Source organism: Halichoerus grypus, chromosome X (assembly GCF_964656455.1).
Source record: "Halichoerus grypus chromosome X, mHalGry1.hap1.1, whole genome shotgun sequence".
Taxonomy (NCBI): domain Eukaryota; kingdom Metazoa; phylum Chordata; class Mammalia; order Carnivora; family Phocidae; genus Halichoerus; species Halichoerus grypus.
This window is the reverse complement of record NC_135727.1, coordinates 39,670,745-39,692,391: the sequence shown is the minus strand read 5'-3', so window position 1 is coordinate 39,692,391 and position 21,647 is coordinate 39,670,745. Positions and strand designations below refer to the sequence as shown.

General features: G+C 39.8%; 2 protein-coding genes and 1 long non-coding RNA gene across 4 annotated transcripts in view; 2 read left to right on the top strand and 1 right to left on the bottom strand.

Moving 5' to 3' along the window:
* The window catches only part of COL4A6 (collagen type IV alpha 6 chain), a 274,523-nt gene extending 256,823 nt beyond the window's left edge, over positions 1-17,700 (bottom strand). For both annotated transcript variants that reach the window (XM_078065428.1, XM_078065427.1), the window contains exons 1-2: positions 17,471-17,700; positions 17,224-17,275 (exon numbers count right to left, since the gene is read on the bottom strand). In XM_078065428.1, the coding sequence (XP_077921554.1) occupies positions 17,224-17,275; positions 17,471-17,481 (63 nt within the window). In that variant the 5' untranslated portion in view covers positions 17,482-17,700. The remainder of the gene's footprint in view (positions 1-17,223; positions 17,276-17,470) is intronic.
* On the top strand, positions 17,242-18,863 carry LOC118548253 (uncharacterized). Its single transcript, XR_004923538.2, has 2 exons — positions 17,242-17,292; positions 18,757-18,863. It is a non-coding gene; the product is annotated as an uncharacterized LOC118548253 (long non-coding RNA).
* Positions 18,864-19,176: 313 nt separating this feature from the next.
* The window catches only part of COL4A5 (collagen type IV alpha 5 chain), a 229,436-nt gene continuing 226,965 nt past the window's right edge, over positions 19,177-21,647 (top strand). Inside the window, exon 1 of the mRNA XM_078065482.1 lies at positions 19,177-19,563. Coding sequence (XP_077921608.1) covers positions 19,483-19,563 — 81 coding nt within the window. The 5' untranslated portion in view covers positions 19,177-19,482. The remainder of the gene's footprint in view (positions 19,564-21,647) is intronic.

The following is a 21,647-nucleotide window of genomic DNA, read 5'->3' as shown; positions in this document are numbered from 1 at the left end:
AGAAAATCTGAGTTCTAGTTCAGGCTCCTCTAATACCAACTACTACCTACCCTCGAGCAAGTCATTTAACCCCATCCCATGGTCAGAGGATCACAGAATTAGAGCTGTTCTGTTACTCTAACAGTAAACAGCAAGAGGAGAGAAAGAGTCCAGAATAGAGCATTTTAAAAATTAACAAGTCAGGAAACGAAAGATGTTAGCGAGGATGCAGAGAAAGGGGAACCCTCCTATGCTGTTGGTGGGAATGCGAGCTGGTGCAGCCACTCTGGAAAACAGTATGGAGGTTCCTCAAAAAGTTGAAAATAGAGCTACCCTATGACCCAGCAATTGCACTACTGGGTATTTACCCCAAAGATATAAAGGTAGTGATCTGAAGGGGCACGTGCACACCAATGTATAGCAGCAATGTCCACAATAGCCAAACTATGGAAAGAGCCAAGATGTCCACCAACAGATGAATGGATAAAGAAGATGTGGTATATATATACAATGGAATATTATGCAGCGATCAAAAAACCCGAAATCTTGCCATTTGCAATGATGTGGACGGAACTAGAGGGTATTATGCTAAGTGAAATAAGTCAGAGAAAGACATTTATCATATGATCTCACTGATATGAGGAATTTGAGAAACAAGACAGAGGATCATAGGGGAAGAGAGGAAAAAATAAAACAAGACGAAACCAGAGAGGGAGACAAACCATAAGAGACTCTTAATCATAGGAGACAAACTGAGGGTTGCTGGAGGGGTGGGCGGTGGGAGGGATGGGGTGGCTGAGTGATGGACATTGGGGAGGGTAGGTGCTATGGTGAGTGCTGTGAATTGTGTAAGACTGATGAATCACAGACCTGTACCTCTGAAACAAATAATACATTCTATGTTAATTAAAAAATAAAGTAGAAATAAAAAAAAACAAAAGACAGCCTTTTATTGAAACAAAATTATTCTAGGTTAACACCTTTGTATACCACTGCAGCATACACCTACAGGAACACCAAAGAGGCAGAAGGGATTTAAATCAAGGGGGGGGAAAACAACACCTTGCTTTAAACAACACGGCCTACAGTTTGGATGATAATGATCAAATTCATAAGAAGTAGCTTGATTTTTGCAGAAGCAAGAAAACAGGAATGAGTGAAATTGAAAGGAAGTGATTTAGCAAGAGGATCCCAGGGAAAGGGACTGGCCTAGTGAGACCAGCAGTATCTTTCCACAGGGCACATGAAGTAAGAGTGTGACTGACTATTTCCAGCTCTCCACCTTCAGGGGACATGGTAGGATTGCACTTTCTGGCCTCCAATTGATCCCCTGATCAAAGCTGACCAATGATAAATGAAAAAAAAAGTGACATGGGTCCGCTGCAGAAAAAAAGAGTTAATTGGTAGTGCAGGGTGAGACCTTCAGAGCTCTCTTTCCCTCTGTCACAACAATCAGCAGCATTCCAGATGGTGGCTGCTCCATCTGGGTCCGAGGTTGAGGACCATATAATGTCCCCCACATGACCCATGATGGATATGCAGTGTAAACAAAAAATAAACCTTTGTTATTTTAAGCCACTGTGATGTTGGGAGTCGTTTGCTATAGCAACATAACCCATCCTATCCTGACTGAAGGGATGGCATTTATGAGGTCAAGCACTCTTCCTAACAGAGGGGGGAAAAAGAGCTTGGGGGCTTTTCTCGCAGCAGATGAACCTCAGTTAAAGGTCTTGGTGCTTCTCAGAGGCTTGTGTCCTGAAATATCGTAAGGTTCTATTATGGACATGAACAGAAGTATGTCACTGTTACTGGCAGCTAATAGTGGACGTGAAAAATAAAGAGGACAACTCAGGATAGGGAGGCTCAAGGGACTGGTAACTTGATATAAATCCTTCCTCTCATTCTGTTCCAAGTAAATAGTGACTGAAAGTCATATGGCTCTTCAATGGCCTATCCAGAATAACAGGCTCTAGGCCAGTTTGAAGCCGGCAGGTGTCCTCTGTAATAGAGTTGGCACCTTCATTTGTCAGTCTATTTAGTAGCAGAGTGGGCAAAAAAACTGAATGAACAAGGAAGAAAGAACTACCTTCTCATCATTGGAGGCCCTTAAAGGTGACCAGGCTGAGAAGAGTATTACAAACTTTGGGGGATGAAATTAAAAGTATATCCTTATGTAATGTAAGGCTAACTAGTCTCCATCTAAATTATTTTCTCCTGAAGATTCTAGGGATCACGGATCCTGCCCTAACCAGGACTATTAATAGGTATAGGGCTACAACAAGGCTAGTGAACAGCACCACAGGAAGCTGGCGGTAATTACAGGCTGTCTTCTTGGCATGACCTCTGTCCATTAGCAACACCTTAAATGGGGGGGGGGGCGGGGGACTGGGAGATGATGAGCTGCACCACAGCGCTATGAGAATGAACTGCCAGTAGTAGCTACAATTTATGGAAGCACATACAACAACGAGGCACTTTATGAACATTATAGCTAATCCTCACCACCATAAGAGGTAGCTATGACATTTTTCAAATGAGGAGACAAAAGAATGTCAACAAAGTGCGGAAGGAGAAAGTCTAGAAGGACAAGTGAGTCAAGAGTAAGATGCTACTGGTAGTTCTATGAAGGACTCAAGGGAAGCAGTTCAGTTTTGGTGATTAAGAAGTGACTTTTAAGAAATTAATTTCAGTGAGCTGGTTGGGAAGAAAGCCAGAATACAAAGAGCAAAAGAATAAATGAGTAGCAGAGAAGGATGTGCACGAACTGTAGAGTATTTTTTCATGAAATACCATACTTTGCACACACTTTACCTATATCCATGTAAATCTCATCAAAACTATGGATCTTTCCCCCAGAAAAATGCACATACATATCTAATTTTACATACAATTTCAGGGCACTCATACACCCACCTGAAACCCACAATGAAACTGTAGGTTAGGAATGAATGATATATACTAAAACTTAAGATGGTGCAGGTGGACCTATGGGAGTGATACACAGGTGGTTTCAACTGCACCGGTAATATTTTATTTCTTTTTCCTGTTAATATTTAATTTCTAAGTCATCTCCACACCCAACGTGGGGCCCGAACTCACAACCCCGAGATCAAGAGTCACACGCTCCACCAACTAAGCCAACCAGGCGCCCCAGTAATATTTTATTTCTTATGCTAGGTGATGCCCATATATTCATTATGTTATGTCCATGACATTATTATGAATGTTCATTTTATTGTTTTATGTAATATTTTATATAAAGCATTTTGTTGTGTTATTAACTTTTTAAACAGAAAAAGATGTTTATATAGAAGAATATCTTTGTTTGTAGGAAATGCACACTGAAGTATTAGGGAGCGATGTGCCATCATGTTGGCAAATTACTCTCAAAATGTTAAAGAATCACTTTTTGTACCATAGTTGAAACTTTTCTGTAATGCTGAGACTGTTTCAGAATTTTTTTAAAAGACAGTAAAAGACACTTAACACTAAAAAGAAAAAAAAAACTGACAAACAAAAAACCTTAAATAAAGACATACTCTCACAGGTATACAGAAGGGCATAACCAAATTTACAGAGAAATGTACACATAGAAATGCACTGAGTGATCCTTCAAAATAGAGACAGGAACTGCTATCCATTTGGCTCTAAAGAACAAAGTTTTTTTGTCAGAATTCTCTTTTCCCCACTGACTCATACTCTGACTGGGAGAGTGTAAACTGGGAGGCAGTGGACAAAGCAGCAGCAATCTCTCAGCACCTTTGGCTCTCCTGGCCATCAGGGAGACTGGGAGCCTCAAGCTTCTCTCATGGCTTCAAGACTGGAGAGCTCAGGCTGAAGGCTTCAAAACAGGTGCTGGGCAGCAAACCAGAAAAAGCTATGGATTTCCTCCAACTTGACCACTGTGCCTTCAATTCTTCTGGTAGTCCAGTGGGGAGAGATTTAGGGGGTGGGGGGAGAAATAGAGTTTTTTAATTGAGTAGGCATCTGGGTGAAGTTACAACTTTTTTTAAGATTTTATTTATTTATTTGACACACACACACACACACACACACAGAGGATGAGTGGTAGGAGGGGCAGAGGGAGAAGTAGACTCCCTGCTGAGCAAGGAGCCCAGAGAAGCAGGCTTCCCGCTGAGCAAGGAGCCTTATGTGGAACTTGATCCCAGGACCCTGGGATCATGACCTGAGCTGAAGGCAGATGCTTAACCGATTGAGCCACCCAGGCGTCATGATGTTACTTTTTTTTTATTATGTTCAATTAGCCAACATATAATACATCATTAGTTTTTGATGTAGTGTTTTGATGTAGTGTTCAATGTAGTGTTCCTCTTTCACCTTCTATTAGCACCTCATTCTGTCCTATGAAGTAATGCCCAATTATTATGTAATTCGGTGCTTTAAAATCATGGAGGTATCTTGACAGTTCCGCAACATCTGATTTTAATTTCATTTGAAAAATATGTTTTAAACTATTTTAAAACTGAAATAAAACACAGCATGCAGCATTCAAATGGGTTGCATACCAAACATTAACTCATCGGAAACCACCAATTGTGTTAATGTGCATTGCCAAGTTAACACTGTGTATTTATGTGCATGTGTGAGAGAGAGAAGAGAGAGAAGAAAGTAGTGTCTGTAGACCTGAAAATATAGATTTTATTGCTACATCTGTTTAACTGAAATGTTAAACATAGCACTTGACATAGCAAGACCAAGTGTTAAACAAAAAAGCCCTCACCCCACGATGTCCACTATTTATTTGGGTACATCAGTATTTTCTCCACACTATATAACCAGAATAAAACAGAAACTGGAGACGAAGACTGCTAATAGCTCTCAATTTCAGATTTTTATGTTTTTTTCTTAGTCTCTTCCTTCTTACTGACTTTACAAATATATAAATGTTAAAAAAAAAAAAAAGAAACTTTGGCTTACCGGCAAAATGGCTATTTTGGTTTGGATTCTATATGGGGGATCATATGAAATTTCATTTGGGGAGAAAAGGGTCTACTGCTGTAAATTTTGAAAAATGCTCTAATAATTCTTTTTCTTCATCATTATCAACATCAACATGGACATTATTATCTATGAGCATGCTCTGGATATCTAGTTGCATGCTCGGTTCTGGTAAGTATGCAACTTAATCTTATCTCCAAGACAAGGTCACATAAATCTTATAAGCCTAAAGTTAATCCTCATCTTTAAGGATCTGCTACACTCAACAAACAGAATTTAGAGATTCTAGGCATTTTAGATTTTTCTCTGCCAACCCTCTTCTCTCTGGGAAGGAAAAATGGTCACTCAAAGCTTTAGAGAGCAAAGAGAAATACCACTTAATTTTCATTTTCTCCTCAACAGAAAATCTGTCTCCCAAAGGACCAATTCAGCCTCTTGACCAGCAGTCCCAGGTAAATCTTGTAGAGCTTTATGGACAGGGAAATTTCCACTGGAGAGCACCAACTCCCCCTTAGTACACGTGAATCAGATTGAAAGATACTGGCAAACTAACCCTATTGTTGCTAGACCAAGGGGAACTGCCTGGGGAGCTCCCTTCAGACATAATCTTCAGTTGGGACCCTGGTCTCCACAGGGGGTCACAAAGGTAGGGCAGCAGAGGTAGAGGTGACTTTGGGGAAACTGGATCAAGTGTAACAATTCTGACTCTTCTTCTCTCCTAGGAAGCTTGAAAAACAAATTCAACAAATAATTAAGCAATTGGCTCTCATGTGTCCCCCAGATGGGCTCAGCACTCATTTCTGGTACACAGGCAGTCACAGTGAGTGATCAGAGGATGACCATAGTAATAATTTTACAGCTAATAACATATTTAGGGATTTGTCCTAAGGCCATAGTTAGTGTTGGAGTCTATATTTGAACCTAGGAGCATTTGGCTCCAGATTTGGAGTTTTTTAATTTTTTTAACCACACTATAATCCATAAAGGAAAAAAAAAATCGGGAAATAGACCTCCAGACTTAAACATGGAACCCAAAAAGAGCTCGAGAAAAGACACATGCCTCGTGGCTTTCCTAAATTTTATAAACCTGGAACGGGCAGAAGTGTGCCACAGAAGTGAGCCCTCCATGCATAAAGAGTTTGTCAGTGCTGGACACAGAGTAGGTGGTCAGCAATAACCATAATGCCTATCACCCCCCATCTAGAGAAATATACCTTACCACAAGCATTAAGTAAATGCTCTGGGGAGTCAGGGAGCAAATAAGAGTGCAGGGCAGGTCTCGCTCTTTCTTGTTCCTCCAGCCTCATCTTACACCATGCTCTGCCAACCTCCCTGCTCTTCCCCCTCCCCAGGCTCTAGCCACACTGGCTTAGTGCTTGCCATGGTCCTTCAAACCACAGGGACGACCACAGTGTTTGGCACATCGTAGGCATGAAATACCTATTTTTTTGAAGGAAGGAAATGAGGAAAAACAGGAGGGACAGAAGAATAGAAAGAAGGAGACACTTCAGAAAATTATTCACTAAAGTGGGCCTGAAGGGAAGAATAATATGTCCATCTGCAGACACAGGAGGAAAACAGGGGCGGAGAAGAGAAGGGTGTTTCAAACAGAAGGAAAAGCAGGAGGAGTGACAATGCATGGCATGTTGAGCCAACACCAAAAGTATAACTGTGATTTAAACATCAGTACGAGAACAGTAACAGCAGATGGAGTGGGATGGGTAGGCAGGGCCAGATGATGATGGGTACAGGCAGCTCTCACAAATGTTGGAGTGGCACGATCATATTTGTGCTTTAGAATAGGTCCTTTGCTTGCAGAGAGGATGGCTATCAGGAACGAAGGTAGGAGGCAGCGGAAGACTGAAACCAGAAGAACAGTCAGGTCTGTTGTAGGAGTCCAGATAAGAGATGATAAAATGCCTGGATTCGAGAGACAGCACAGTATAGTGGGTTTTAACCCTAATTCTGCCATTGGCTGGATTTGTGATCTTGGATAAATCAGTTCATCTCTCCGGGCTGAGAATATTTGCCCTATATATTTCACAGGGTCACTCTGAGCAGCTAATAATATAAGTGAGAAAAATACTTCGTAAACTTAAAGCACTAGAAATTATATGTCATTATTAAAGAGGTGGAAGAGAGAAAAAGAGATAAGGGGGATAACTGAGAAACATAGCCATCCTTCCAGACATACAATCTATGGATGAGAGAGTCTTCTCTGACATCTCCCTTTTTCTCACCTTGTTATATATCAGTTGCCAAAATTGGGGAATCTTTTTTTAATTTTCTCTCAGCAATAAAAGAAATAAAGAACACCTGTGGTGGGGGGCAGAGTAGGGATTTAGCACCTACCTTGTTATTTCTTCTAATCGCACAACACTCTCAGGAGGAAGGCGTTATTATCCTACTTTTACTGATGAGAAAATTGAGTCTCCAAAAGGTCAAATGAGTTGTCCTTAGTCACCCAGCTAGGAAGTGCCAGTGGGCAGAGACAGCATTCAAACAAAAGTCTGATTCCAGAGTCCTTTCTCTTAAACATTATACCATTGAAAAAGGTGGTTATTTTGCCATCGAGGCAATTGTTATTAGAGTTAATATTAGTAATTGCTCAGATAGACAAGGAAAAGGCAGGAATAAATCTTACTCACTCAAAAGTCATCTGTCATGCTTGGCCGTACCCTGGACATTGTATGTACAAGGCTGAAGAGGACAACACAGACATATAAGCACAGAACTTTCATGACTGCATGGCAGGTGCTATCAAAGAGGCCCAAAGAGCCTTAGAATCACAGGGGAAGGAAGAATGAATTCTTTCTGAAGAGGTCTGGGATGGTTTCATAGAAGAGATAACATTTTATCTGGGTATTAAAAAAAAATAAAGATTGGAGTTCACTAGGTAGAGGAGAAAGTGTAAATAATGGAGAGAGACATTCCAGCTAAGGAGGACAGCATATACAAACACAAAGAGATAGGAAAGAACATAAGGTAGTATAGAAATGGAGAGATGTTCAATCCGAATGAAGTGTAATGTACACTATGAGGATGAGAAGGAGGGTTGGCAGGAAAAAACACACAGACACGAGGCTGGAAAGGTAGTTGGGGCCAGATCATGAAGGCCCTTAAATACGCCAAGCTAAGGAGTATGTATTTTAATACTGGAAGAAACAAGAAACCAACAAAGGTTTGAAATCAGGAGATAACATAATTGGATTTACTGTTAGTAAAATAACTCTGGTGGCCGTATAGAGATTAGAATGGAGTCAGGAGGTAGAAAAACTAGTTAAGAGGCTATTGATATATGATAATGAGGTTTGGAACCAATCTAGATTCTACAGATTTTTGGCAAAACTGATGGAGCTTGGTGAGAAGGATGGAGATAGTGAGAGTTAGTGGCTGATTCTATAGTTTCTTCCTTGAAACTGGGTAGATGGTGATATTTAACAAAGATAAAAAAAAATGAGAGCAGGAGGTTGGAGTGTCATGGAAAGGATTGGAAAACAGTTTCATTTTTGGACACATTGTATTTGAGGCAATAGAAAATAATAATAGCTGGCATTGGTTGAGTGCTCCAGGCATTGTTTAGGATTTATATATTTTTAATTAATTTATTTATTTGAGAGAGAGCACGTGCGCACGAGCGAGCGCTGGGGGAGGGGCAGAGGGAGAGGGAGAAAGAAAATCCCAAGCAGGCTCCACGCGAAGCGCCGTGCCTGACGCGGGGCTCCATCTCAGGACTTTGAGATCCAGACCCGAGCCAAAATCAAGAGTCCACACTTAACCGATGGAGCCACCCAGGCGCCCCCAGGCATTGTTTAAAGTGCTTTGTATGTATCAACTAATTGAGATCTGAGCTGACTAGGTAATTGGAAGTATAGGTTTGGAGCTCAAAAGACATGTCTGAGCTGGAAATATAAATTGATAGTCATCAGTGTATACGAGTCATAGTTAAAACTGTTGAGGCGAGAAGAAGGCAAACGATAAAATGCTGAGAAAAAAGAGCACCATTTTAGGAGCAGAGAGTAATGAAGATGATAAGCTCCATGACAGCAAAGATCACACTTGACTTGTTCACCACTGTGTCATCAGAGCCTGGCATACTATTTAGAATACAGTGCTTGCTCAATAAATAAATGTTGAAGGAATAAAATAAAAATATCAGAGAAGTATAAGGAGCAACAATGAGACATAGTATCTTGAAAGTCAAAAAAGGAAAGGCAGTTTCAGAATGACTGGAAAATGCAAAACACTACAGTAGAGAGACCAGACTTGTGGTTACCAGAGGTGGAGGATGCAGGGAGGGAGAATTGGAGGAAGGTGTTCCAAAGGCACAAACTTTCAGTTACAAGGTAAATCAGTACTAGGGAGGTACAATATGATGACTCCAGCTAACACTGCTGTATGGTATATAGGAAAGGTGTTAGGAGAATAAATCCTAAGAGTTCTCATCACAAGGAGAAATTTTTTTAACGTTTTTTCTTTCTTTTCTTCTTATTGTATCTATATGAGAAGATGTATGCTTGCTAAAACCTATTGTGGTAATCGTTTCACAACATACATAAATCAAATCATCATGCTGTATGATTTAAAGTCATACAGTGATTTATGTCAGTTATTTCTCAATAAACCTGGGGGAAAAACCCAATAGGTAAGTCAGATAGAATGAAAAGAATCCATTGGGCTTGGTAGTTAGACAGCTGTTAGTAACTTGAAAGAGGCAATTTTGGAGAGTAGCCTCAGTCTAGACTGTAATAGGCTTAGGGGTAAATGGTTGTTGAAGAAGAGTAGACAATGAGCAGGAATTTGGTGGTAATAGGATTGAGGGGGTTAGAGGTACAGAGAAAAATAAAGCTATGTTTTTATTATTATTATTATTTGTTTTTATAATGGAGGAGACTTTACTATTATTTGTAGAACAGAAAAGAAGTCCTAGGAGAGGGATTGATTAAAGATGGTAAGAGAGTGGATAATTGCTCTTAGCTAATTTTCCCATCACTGTTTTCCTTTGAGCATGCTTATTGGGTCTTTTATGTACATTTAATTAGATTTTAAAACAAGTTACAGCCCTATGATCTACCTCACGGGGACATTTAGTCAGCTTAAAAGGACTTGATAGTTTAATACAGGATGGCACTTTCCTAATATGTTCTTTCTATATGTGTATGTCCTGAAATCTACAGAGGATAGGACTAGTCTATACTCTAAGCATGGTGGTGAAATTATGGAACTATCCACATAATTGAGGCAAGCAAAAACAAATACATGTTGATAATTGATGTCAATCTGTTTCATTCTTTTAAAATTTTTTATTCAATTTATTTAAATAAAAAAAAAAACCAGTTCACCCATTTCTCCCACCCCCTACTCCCTGCCTCTAGCAATCACCAATCTCTTCTCAGTATCTATGAGCTTGGTTTTTCTTTTTTTAGATTCCACATATAAGATTTATCATATGGTATTTGTCTCCCTCTGTCTGACTTATTTCATTTAACATAATGTCCTTGAGGTCCATCCATGTTGTTGTAAATGGCAAAATTTCATTCTTTCTGACCGAATAATATTCCGTTGTAGATATATACACACTACAAATTCTTTATCCATTCATCTATCAATGGATAATTGCTTGCACATCTTGCCTATTGTAAATAATGCTGCAATGAACATGAAGGTGTATATATCTTTCCAAATTTGCGTTTTCATTTTCTTTGGGTAAATACCCAGAAGTAGAATTCCTGGATCACATGGTAGTTCTATTTTTAATTTTTTGAGGAACCTTCATACTGTTTTCCACAGTGGTCACACCAATTTACATTCCTACTAACATTGTACAAGGGTTTTCTTTTCTCCACACCTTCGCCAACACTTGTTATCTCTTGTTTTTTTTTTTTAAGATTTTATTTATTTATTTGACAGAGAGAGCACAAGCAGGGGGAGTGGCAGGCAGAGGGAGAGGGAGAAGCAGGCTCCCTGATGAGCAAGGAGCCCAATGAGGGACTTGATCTCAGGACCCTGGGATCATGACCTGAGCCGAAGGCAGACGCCTACCCAACTGAGCCACCCAGGCACCCCTATCTCTTATCTTTTTGATAGTAGCCATTCTAAGAGATGTGCAGTGATATTTCTTTGTGGTTTTGATTTGCATTTCTCTGATGATTAATGATATTGAGCACATTGTTATGTACTTGTTGGCCATCTGTATGTCTTCTTTGGGAAAATGTCTATTCAGATCCTCTGCCCATTTTTTTTTTTTTTTAAAGATTTTATTCATTTATTTTACAGAGAGATAGACAGAAGAGCACAAGCAGAGGGAGTGGCAGAGGGAGAGGGAGAAGCAGGCTCTGCACTGAGCAGGGAACCCGATGCGGGACTCGATCCCAGGACCCTGAGATCATGACCTGAGCCGAAGGCAGACGCCCAACCATCTGAGCCACCCAGGCGCCCCCTTCTGCCCATTTTTTTAAATAGGACTGCTTGTGTTTTTGCTATTGAGTTGTATGAGTTCTTTGTATTTTTTGAATATTAGCCTCTTATCAGATATATGACTTGCAATTATTTTCTCCCATTCAGTAGGATGCTTCTTCATTTCATTGATGGTTTCTTTTGCTGTGCAGAAGCTTTTTTGTTTGATGGAGTCCCGCTTGTTTATTTTAATGTCAGATTCAAACAATCATCTCTAAGACCTATGTCAAGGAGTTTACTGCCTATGTTTTCTTCTAGAAGTTTAATGATTTCAGGTCTTATATTTAAGTGTTTGGTCCATTTTGAATTAATTTTTGTGTATGGTCTAAGATATTGATCCAGTTTCATTCTTTTGCATGTGACTGTCCAATTTTTTCAACATCATTTATTGAAGAGACTGTCCTTTCCCCATTGTATATTCTTGGCTCCTTTGTCAGAGATTAATTGACCATATATGCATGAGTTTATTTCTGGGCTCTCTGTTCTGTTCCATTGACCTATGTGTTTTTTATGACAATACCATACTGTTTTAATTACTATAGTTCTGTAATATAGTTTGAAATTAGGGCATGTGATGCCTCCAGTTTTGTTTTTCTTTCTCAAGATTGCTTTGACTATTCGAGGTCTCTTGTGGTTGCATACAAATTTTAGAACTGTTTGTACTATTTCTGTGAAAAATACCACTGGAATTTTGATAGAGATTGCATTGAATCTGTTTACTGCTTACGTTATATGGAAATTCTAACAATATTAATTATTTTCAATCCATGAGCATTTAATATGTTTCCATTTATTTGTGTCTTCTTCAATTTCTTTCATTAATGTCTTGTTTTCAATGTACAGGTCTTTCACCTTGGTTAAACTTATTCAGTGGTATTTTATTCTTTTTGATGTACTTGTAAATGGGATTGTTTTCTTGATTTCTCTTTCTGATAGTTCGTTAATAGTGTAAAGAAATGCAACACACTTCTGTGTATTAATTTTGTATCCTGCAGCTTTACTGAGTTTATTAGTTCTAATGTTTTTATTTTTTTGATGGAGTCTTTAGGGTTTCTATATATAATACGTCATCTACAAATAGTGACAGTTTTACTTCTTCCTCTCCAATTTGGATGCCTTTATTTCGTTTTTTGAGTAATTCCTCTGGCTAGGACTTACAATACAATGTTGTATTGTTTCATTCTTATATTAATGAAGTCATTAGGGAAACAGCATACTTTGCTCCTGTGATCTGGCTTGATTATAAGATTATAGTACCTAGGGGCGTATTTACTGGGGACTACATAATATGCCTAAAATCTAACAGATTATTGGTATTTGTAGTCAATGCAAATGCCCTCATCCCTGAACAAGCCTTAGAAAGTGACAACTTGTTTATTCTAAAAACCAATTGCATAACTAGGGTTTTTTTAATGTCACAGATTACTTTGGCAGTCTAGTGAAGCCTACGGACTCCTTTTCAGAATAGTTTTTTAAATGTGTTCAATAAAATACATGGGATTACAGTGGAAACCAATCATATTGAAATATAATAATCAAAACATATAATAAGACAAATTTGTGATATGGAATTATCTATCTGCTTCTTTAGTAGCACATTAAATAATATCTATTTCCCCTCCTCTCCTGTCTTAAAATATGTTTGTATTTGACCTGTCAATAGTGTAGCTACATTATCATCTATGTGTTATCCATTTATGTAGTCATTTGAAGATTCCTTTGATGATGTACTCATATGTATGTATCAGTATCCTTAGTCATCCCAAGATAAATATTCTATGTACATACACACACACACATATATATGTTATATATTGTGATTGGTCACAGCTAGCTGATATAGGACATTTGCTGGCAAAGCAGAAGACTACTTTAAAATTTCATATTAAGAAAACGAAAAGACCAGCCATCAGCCACAGATTGGGAGAAAATATTTGCAAGTTGTAATGTATGGCAAAGGACTTGTATCCAGAATATCCAAAGAACTCTTACAACTCAATAATAAGACAACCCAATCTTAAAATGGGCAAAAGATTTAAATAAATATAAATAGAAATTTTTCATATGACCTAGCAATTCCATTCCTACATATCTACTCAAGAAATGTAAATTGAATGTTCACACAAAGATTTGCATGATAATGTTCATAACGGCTTTATTCAAAATAGCCAAAAAGTGGAAAGAGCCCAACGTTCATTAACTGGTGAATGCATAAACAAAATGGGGTATATCCAGGGCACCTGGGTGGCTCAGTCGGTTAAGCGACTGCCTTAGGCTCAGGTCATGATCCTGGAGTTCCAGGATCAAGTCCTGCGTCAGGCTCCCTGCTCAGTGGGGAGTCTGCTTCTCCCTCTGACCCTCCCCCATCTCGTGCTCTCTCTCTCAAATAAATAAACAAAATCTTTTAAAAAAATGGGGTATATCCATAATGGAATACCAATATTAAATGCCAACACCAATAGAGTAAAATACTGATACATGCTACAACATGAATGAACTTCAAAAACATTATGCTAAGTGAAAGATGCCAAACACAAAAGATCACATATTATATGATTCTATTCTATTTATATGAAATGCCCAGAAAAGACAAATCTATAGAGGTAGAAAAGTAGATTCATGTTCACTTGGGGTTAGGGGTGGGAATGAGGGTTAACTGTGACTGGATATGAAGGATCTTACTGGGGTGATGAAAATGTTCTAAAACTAGCAATAGTTGCACAACTTGGTAAATTTACTAAAAATCATTGAATTATATATATATATAAAATATGTGAATTTATGGTATTTAAATTGTATCTCAATAAAGTTGGTTTTTTTATTTAAAGAATTCTTAGAGACACAGCCCCAAATAAGGCAAATACTCCTCTTGATCCTTAGAGTAGGAAGAAACTTTCTCCATCTCTGAAAATCCCGAACACTCTATTCATACTTTGATGGCTGCAATTAGGGCTGAACATCACAGTGGAAAGGACCAACTTGGGCAAGTTACAACTTTAAGGAAAGAAGTTTGTATTTCAATCAGACCTTGATTTACCTATGCTCTTTGCAGAAGGGGACAACCAGACATATATTTTCTCCCCTTTGCCTCTTCTCTATCTAAATAACTCTCGCTAGGCTTTGACTTTAAATATGCTTGGTTGTATTCGAGCTTTTCACAAAAGCAGATTTGAGGCAAACTGGGAAGAAAAAATAAGGACCCTGACTACTTTGTTCGCATATTTTAACTGCTAGATATGTTGGCCTATGGTGAGATATGAATCTTCCTATTCTTTTCTTTAACACAATGCAGGTACATGCAGATAATAATTTATCATTAGGTATCCTATCTTTTAAGGAACATAATGACCACCATTGTCTGAGAAAGTAAAATCCTAGAGAGTTAGAGACTATGTTTAAATAAATCTTTGTGTGCTGTGCCTCAGGCACTTAATAACCAAAAATGATTATGGATATTCTGAAATCCTAGGCTCTATCTCATTCAGATAAATTGTGCAAGTACTTCACCTCAATGGAGATCATCACTCTTTTAAAGAAATTTAATGGAAACTCATTCTTTAATCCCAGGTCTTAACATTTAGCTTTCCATCCCTTTAAATAGCACTGCTTTATAAACTCTGACAAAGAGAAATCAAAAGCACCTAAAAGACCCTATCTCAAATGGTCACCAAGATTCTGTTATTGGCAACTTAACTCTCACAGTGAACAAACTTTCTTATAGAGAAGCATAACCTAGTTCCTTGTCAATCTATTTAAACGTTATTTTTCATTAGTATTAGTCAAGGTACAGAGAATTCAAAGAGCTAAAACCATTTGAAAGGTGAAAAACATTACAAACCCAGAGGATAAACTGGAATTGAGAGGAGATGAGAACCATCCAATACACATGAGAATCCACTACAAAGAGTAAAAACAAACAAAAAACTTCCCCTCAGAAAAGTCACCTTTTGAGAACTTATCCTGTGATTCTCCTCTTTTTCTTTGCCATTTTCTCCCAAATGAAAAAAAAAAATAGCTTTACACTGCCAAAGATAATATGCAGAAGTAAACAGCAGTGAAGGAAGCAGCTCTGGATGTAAATAAGCTAAAACAAAAAATATTGTCAGTGTATCTCAAGGTTTATTTTAGTCTTACCGGGGTCACTCACACTGATCTAGCTGGTGGCACTGTAAAACAATGATAATCTGAAATCCACACACCAAAGCAGGGCTTGCTTTTAGAGACACACTTCAATACTTCTAAGAATTAAAGCATAATCCTCCAGTGACTTTTATGTATATCAAGTGATAAAATGCAGTGTTTGGGCAGTCTCCAGCTATCTAGAATGATTTGTTAATGCCTTTCCCCAAAAGTACACTGAATACAATCAGCTAGAGTCTGAAAATAAAGGTTTTGCTGGAGGGTATGCTGCCCAGGCATAACATTTTTACAAGTGGCAAGATTCCCGGACAAATTGTTAACTAATCAAAACCTGGCATTTTCAATAAATGTAGTATTGAGCCTCAAGGTAACACATAACTAAACTTGTGTACTGGAGGAATCAGATGGAGAAGCACACAGAATCGTAGATCAATACTCCTGTTTACAAAGTCTTGAATTTACTTACATAAGAGCTGATGTTCTGAGTTGGGGGGGGGTGTCACAAGATGTTAAAAGTCAGGTATTCTGGCATCATTCTCTTTTCTTAAGAGAAATCATTTCACTTCATTCTGATATTTTCTTAAAGATATATGCCAGGACAAAGTAATCCTTCCCCCCACCCATAAACATATTAGTTGCTTTTATTGGGTTGAATTAAGTATGGCTCTATACATAGTATTTACAAATATTTCAAGTATTAAAAATACAGCCAATCATTTTAAATTGTCAAACCCACAAGGTAAATATCTATCATCTATATGGTGCGTGACTTTGGCTATTAACAGTTTATTAAATAGAGCAGTGAAATTGTACTCAATAGTCAAACAACTTCATATTTGAACTCAGCAGCTAACTTTATTTCTGCCAGCAGAAGTAGCTAGTGAGATTGGAAAACTGCAATATCTCTCATTATTCGGGTCATTCCTCCTTTGGTAAATTATCCTAGTAATTACACTGGGGGTCTCTCTACTTTCTGGGATCCATTAAACTTTTCTTGACCAGATGTCTGCAGAAATTCCTTTGCCTGCAGTCCCTAGCTGATTCGATGGATGATATCTAAACAGCCTATGAAATGTTAACTTTCAGATTTTTTTTTTTCTATTCTAAACTTTCTGATGACACAGAAAACCAGTGAAAGGAAACATCAGACAGAAACTGAACATCATCTAGTGGTATTAGTTCAGTTCAGGTAGTTAAAGAGTCCAGATGTTGTCATCTGGTACTGTCAAAGGATCACAAGCAAGTTGACTCCCATAATTTCCGCGGCACTTTCAAGTCCCATTCCTTGGGCTCTCCTCCCACTCTCAAACTTGTGTGCCAATTCATGTTCTTGTAGACCAGGGAAAATTACATTTCTTCTGCCTTGGAGATAGATGCAGAGAAAAGCATCAGATGTCAGTCATCTTAAAGTCGTCTGGGAATAGGCTCAGAAATGTGCGTCTCTTGTGTCTTCTACTTTTATTTTCCCAACCCGTTACGAAGTTTTGGGATAGAAAGATGCCTGAGTCCCAAAGGCATAAGCGTGACGCTGTGCTATTCCTAAGAACCCCATTAACTCCCACTAGAGTGATGTGAACTCTGTTTCGCAGTGCAACCTTCTGTAACCCCCTAACACAAACACAAGAGGTGGAACGGGAAGGGGGTCAAAGGAGGAGGAGGGAAAAGGGTCGGGGAGGAAAAGAGACTCACGGCTCCTGCCAGTTCCTCGGTCAGGCACAACGTAACCAGGAGCAGCCACAACCTGAAACAGGAGGAAGGGTGAGTAACATGGGCTCTCAAAGCTCCGGGGTCCTACGTCTGTCCGTAGTCCCCGACCCTTTTTGGCTGCCTGCCCCCCACTTTCTCTGCAATGACATAAGTACAAGTATAGTCCCGGTCCGGCAAAGTAGCTCAAAGTAGGAAAGAGGGAGGGGAGCTCAGGGCAGCAACAGCTCACCCAGGGTGCATGCTTGCGGCTCCTCCGGAGCTGGGTCCCGGGAGACAGCTAAGCGGCTCCACAGCCCCGGCTCATCAGGGCTCCGCTGATGCTTGGCGGCTGCTTCCTTATTCAGGAGGACGGGCTAGGGGGGCGAAGTGGCTCACTTCGGAAGAAACTAAACTCAGCTTCTAGATAAGAAGTGCCCCAAAGGGAAACAGTCAGCGGTGCCCGCTACAACTTGCCGCACTCAAAAGATAGTTCCATACACTAGGAGAGGAAGGAATGGAGGGAAAGGGGCGGGGCTGTCTGCTGTCAATCATCCCCCCTACCTTGGGCAGCCCGGCGTCTTTCTCACTTTCAGGGACCTCTGCGCATAATATTCCCACGCATCTCCATAGCTTCATGCGCAGGCCCATAGAGACCTCTACACTAAGATCTAAGCAACTGTGCAGCATACACTTCCATAAACCACCGTTAACTGTTACACATAAATACATTTAAGGCACAGGACTCCTACCGATGGGCCCCAAAGTGCCCTTGCACGCTTGCCCAAATGCATACAACACTCATTCTGATCGTCTACTAAGCTCCTGGGGGTGGGGTGGGGTGGGGTGGGGTGGTGGTGGTGGTTTCTGGAGTAATAAATCTACCCAAAGCTGAGTAGAACCTAAGGCTGAGTGGGCCCCCATGAATAGGTCCAAAGTCTTGCAAGACTCTCAAGTGGCAAATTCTAGGTTCTGAGATAACAGAAATGTTCTGAGGAATTCTTGAGCAAATCCGCGAAAGACCCTCCAAGGAGTCCACACAAAATATTTTCTGGGCCTGTTGGTACTTTAACAAATCTGTAGATCAGGATTACCAAAGTAATGCTCAAGTCTACTTTATTTCGGAAACATCAATTCAACTGCCATTAACTCTACATAAATATTCCCAGTTAGGTATTTGTGTTAGTTTTAAAGAAAACTTCATGAAAGTTATTTAATTCCCTGTACTAAATCCTTCTGAAACACAACTGCAATGAGAGTCAATACCTTTTTATATTAGTTCAACACAAAAGGTAAAAATTACAGCATTTAACAATGTAGTTAAATAAAAAGATATGGCTGTATTACAATAGCATCCAACCATATAATAATTACCAATATCTACTGAATGCTCCTCAATCTTAGATGTTTAAATCACGCATAAAGGCTTCGTACACCTAAGTAGGTTCGTTTTCCTAATTCTTCGGTTGTAAGAATATGTTTAATTATGTAAATATACTTATACAGTTCTAATATTTTCACATATTTTATTGTATGTAGAAACTGTCCTGCGAGCAGGTGGAAGGCAAAGAACACCAGCAGCCCAGGGAGCGGCGACCAAAATTTGTTTCTAACCATTAACAATAAAAAGCTCAGTTCTTCTAAGATCCATCCGCTAAAAAAAATAGTCCCAGCTCAGGTCTATTTGTAATTGGCTTTGGTGTTCTCACCAATGAGAGTGAGACTGGGCAGGGAAGAGTAATACCAACGGAAGGTGCAAGTGAACGAATAGAAAAGCTTCCCGGTTGGACTCATGGTGCTCAGCCAACTGATCTGGAAGTTTCCCTCCCCCAAATAACTGAGCGTCACTCCCTCGCAGGTTGCTGGGGCAGTCTGAAGCGGTGGCGGAGTGATCCTCAAATTCCCCAGTAGCTGGTGGGGAGGGGGCGGTGCGGGAGGAGAGAGGGAGGAAAGTTGAGCTGTGGGACTTGCGTGAGGAAAAAGTTTGCAAGTCCAGACAGAAGGGAAAAGTGCTCCCGAGAGACCAGCTTTGGGGAGGGGAGGGGGGGAGGGAAGAAGAGCTTCTCCTTTTTTTTTTTTTTTTTCCCACCCCCAACACTCTTAAAAAGCTTCCTCCTCACCTAAGCCGACGGGCACAATTGGGACACCCTCGCTGTCCCTCTCCGCCTCTAGCTCTCTCCCCATAAACTCAAGATTATGTCAGTTGGTCAGAGCTAGCCAGGGATTTCGTGCGGGTGCTGAAGGAGCTGCGGGAGCCGGAGAAGAATGAAACTGCGTGGAGTCAGCCTGGCTGCCGGCTTGTTCTTACTGGCCCTGAGTCTTTGGGGGCAGCCTGCAGAGGCTGCGGTAAGTCCTTCCTTCTACCCCCCCCCCCGCCTCCACTCCCCCCCCCCCGCCCCCGTCATCTCACTCTCAGGCAGAAATTACTTTTTTGTCCCTTTACCTTCCTTTCTCCTCGGCCTTGGCTAGGGAATTCCACTCTGCCCTCACTTGCTTAGGAGGAAACATTATTTACAACGCTGGTAGCTCAAGCCTTCTCCAGCCCAAGGGAGAGGTTTACGTTTAAAAATCGGGCTACGGGCTTTGCAGCAGCTAGCTGCCCTGGGGGGCCAGAGCGGAGCCGGGGTGGGGGACGCACCTTAATAGCTCACTAGGCTCTGGAGGGTATTTGAAACTTTTCCTCCCCACCCTCCGCCCTCGGGTTGTTTCCCTTGCCTTGCCGGCTAACCTTTACACTAGTTGTACCCAGCCCACGCACTCTTTAAACCTGGTCTGTAGTTGAATATTTTGCCTTTTCTAAATCCAGCTTCCATCAGAATGTTGGGCGCGCCCGGGGAAGTGCTTCCCTTTTGCCCCTTCCTTAGGCCACACGAACCTGCCCTCACCTCTGGCCACTAAAGCCCCTGTAGAGACCGTGTCCCCCTTTTGACGTCCTTATGGCAAACGCTCAGGTAACACACGGAAGAAGGAGGTAAAGACGGATGGCCTCAGGCTTCAGGTCTTCGGCGTCGTGGGTTGTGTTTTTTTTTTTTTTTCTTTAAACTCCTGGGTTTTTGTTTGTTGTTTACTTAAAAAAAAATCTTACTAAGGCACCTAAACAAATCGAAACTATGCCCATCATCTATTTAAAGGAAAAGAATTCTCTTTTTTTCAAAGGAGAAGGAGTGTTCTGATTTAACGGACAGTGGAGGAGGATGCACCTGTGAAATGACAGCGCAAAAATTCCACTCAGTTTTAGGAATGTAGAATTAAAACTCCAATATATCTCCTAGAAGGATCTCTGGGTAGTCCCACCCACTATCTTTCCGGGGATGAGGCAGATGTAAAGGAATGAATGGCTTTGTTAAAGAAAATGTTTTCCAGCCTGAAGCCCATCATCCTTCATTTCGCTTAACCTTGAAAGAATTAAGTATGCGACAAATTATTTAAAAGTTATATTTGAGTGATCATAATGGGTGGTTTTAAAAACACTTTAATGTGAGATCATGGCTTAGGCCTTCCGTGGTTGAGTGACTTATCAGTTCTTTATATATGCAGCTGCTATGTTATGGCTTATCTGGGTCCACTTTTAAGTTAGCTGTCTGGTTTCTCTATACACTCAGCATACCTTAGATTACATTGTCCTTTTATCCTCCAGAAAATGTGTACCCAAGGTATGAAAACTAACTTTCATATTACTCTAAGCACAACATCATTATGATAGCAGGTCTGCTGAAAAACCATGAATATCAACTACACTTATAATTTTTCCTCTGAAAAATTAGAGATGACTTAAAATTGCTTTTTTTGATGCAGAGCATCTTAATGGGGTAAGGTTTTGCCACTCAGTGGTGCTTATAGGCCCCCAGATAAAACTACAATTGTGTTGTTGAAAATAAGTTACTTTTTTTTAGTTTTTTAAAATTAATTAATTAATTTTTTTGATGTAGTGTTCCGGGATTCATTGTTTGTGTGTAACGCCCAGTGCTCTATTCAATACATGCCCTCCATCGGGAAAATAAGTTACTTTTAAAAACATCTTGGTGCTTACCGCTTATGGCATGTGGCCCAGGGGCAAAGGTTTTGTGGATGTTTAAATATTTCTAATTTTTTTCCTTTGATATTGCTATTAGTAAATGTGCACCCGATACCAGTCATACAGGTATGTATAACAATACTATACATCAATTTGTAATAAAATCAAAAGTGAGATTTCTTTTTATGGTTGACAGAACTTGGGAGCAAGCTTATTTTCTTGGACTCTAATGATTGAGTGTTCATGAAGTAGTTACAGAAGATACCATGCAGTTTTTTTCCTTTTTCTTTCTGTATAATTTTAAAAGAACATTTTATATCCCATTTCTCTATCATTAGGACATTGTGCCTCTAATAAAGCCAGGAGTTTGTTTTTTCTGCTTCACACATCAATATCCTCGTTAGAGGAAATGTTT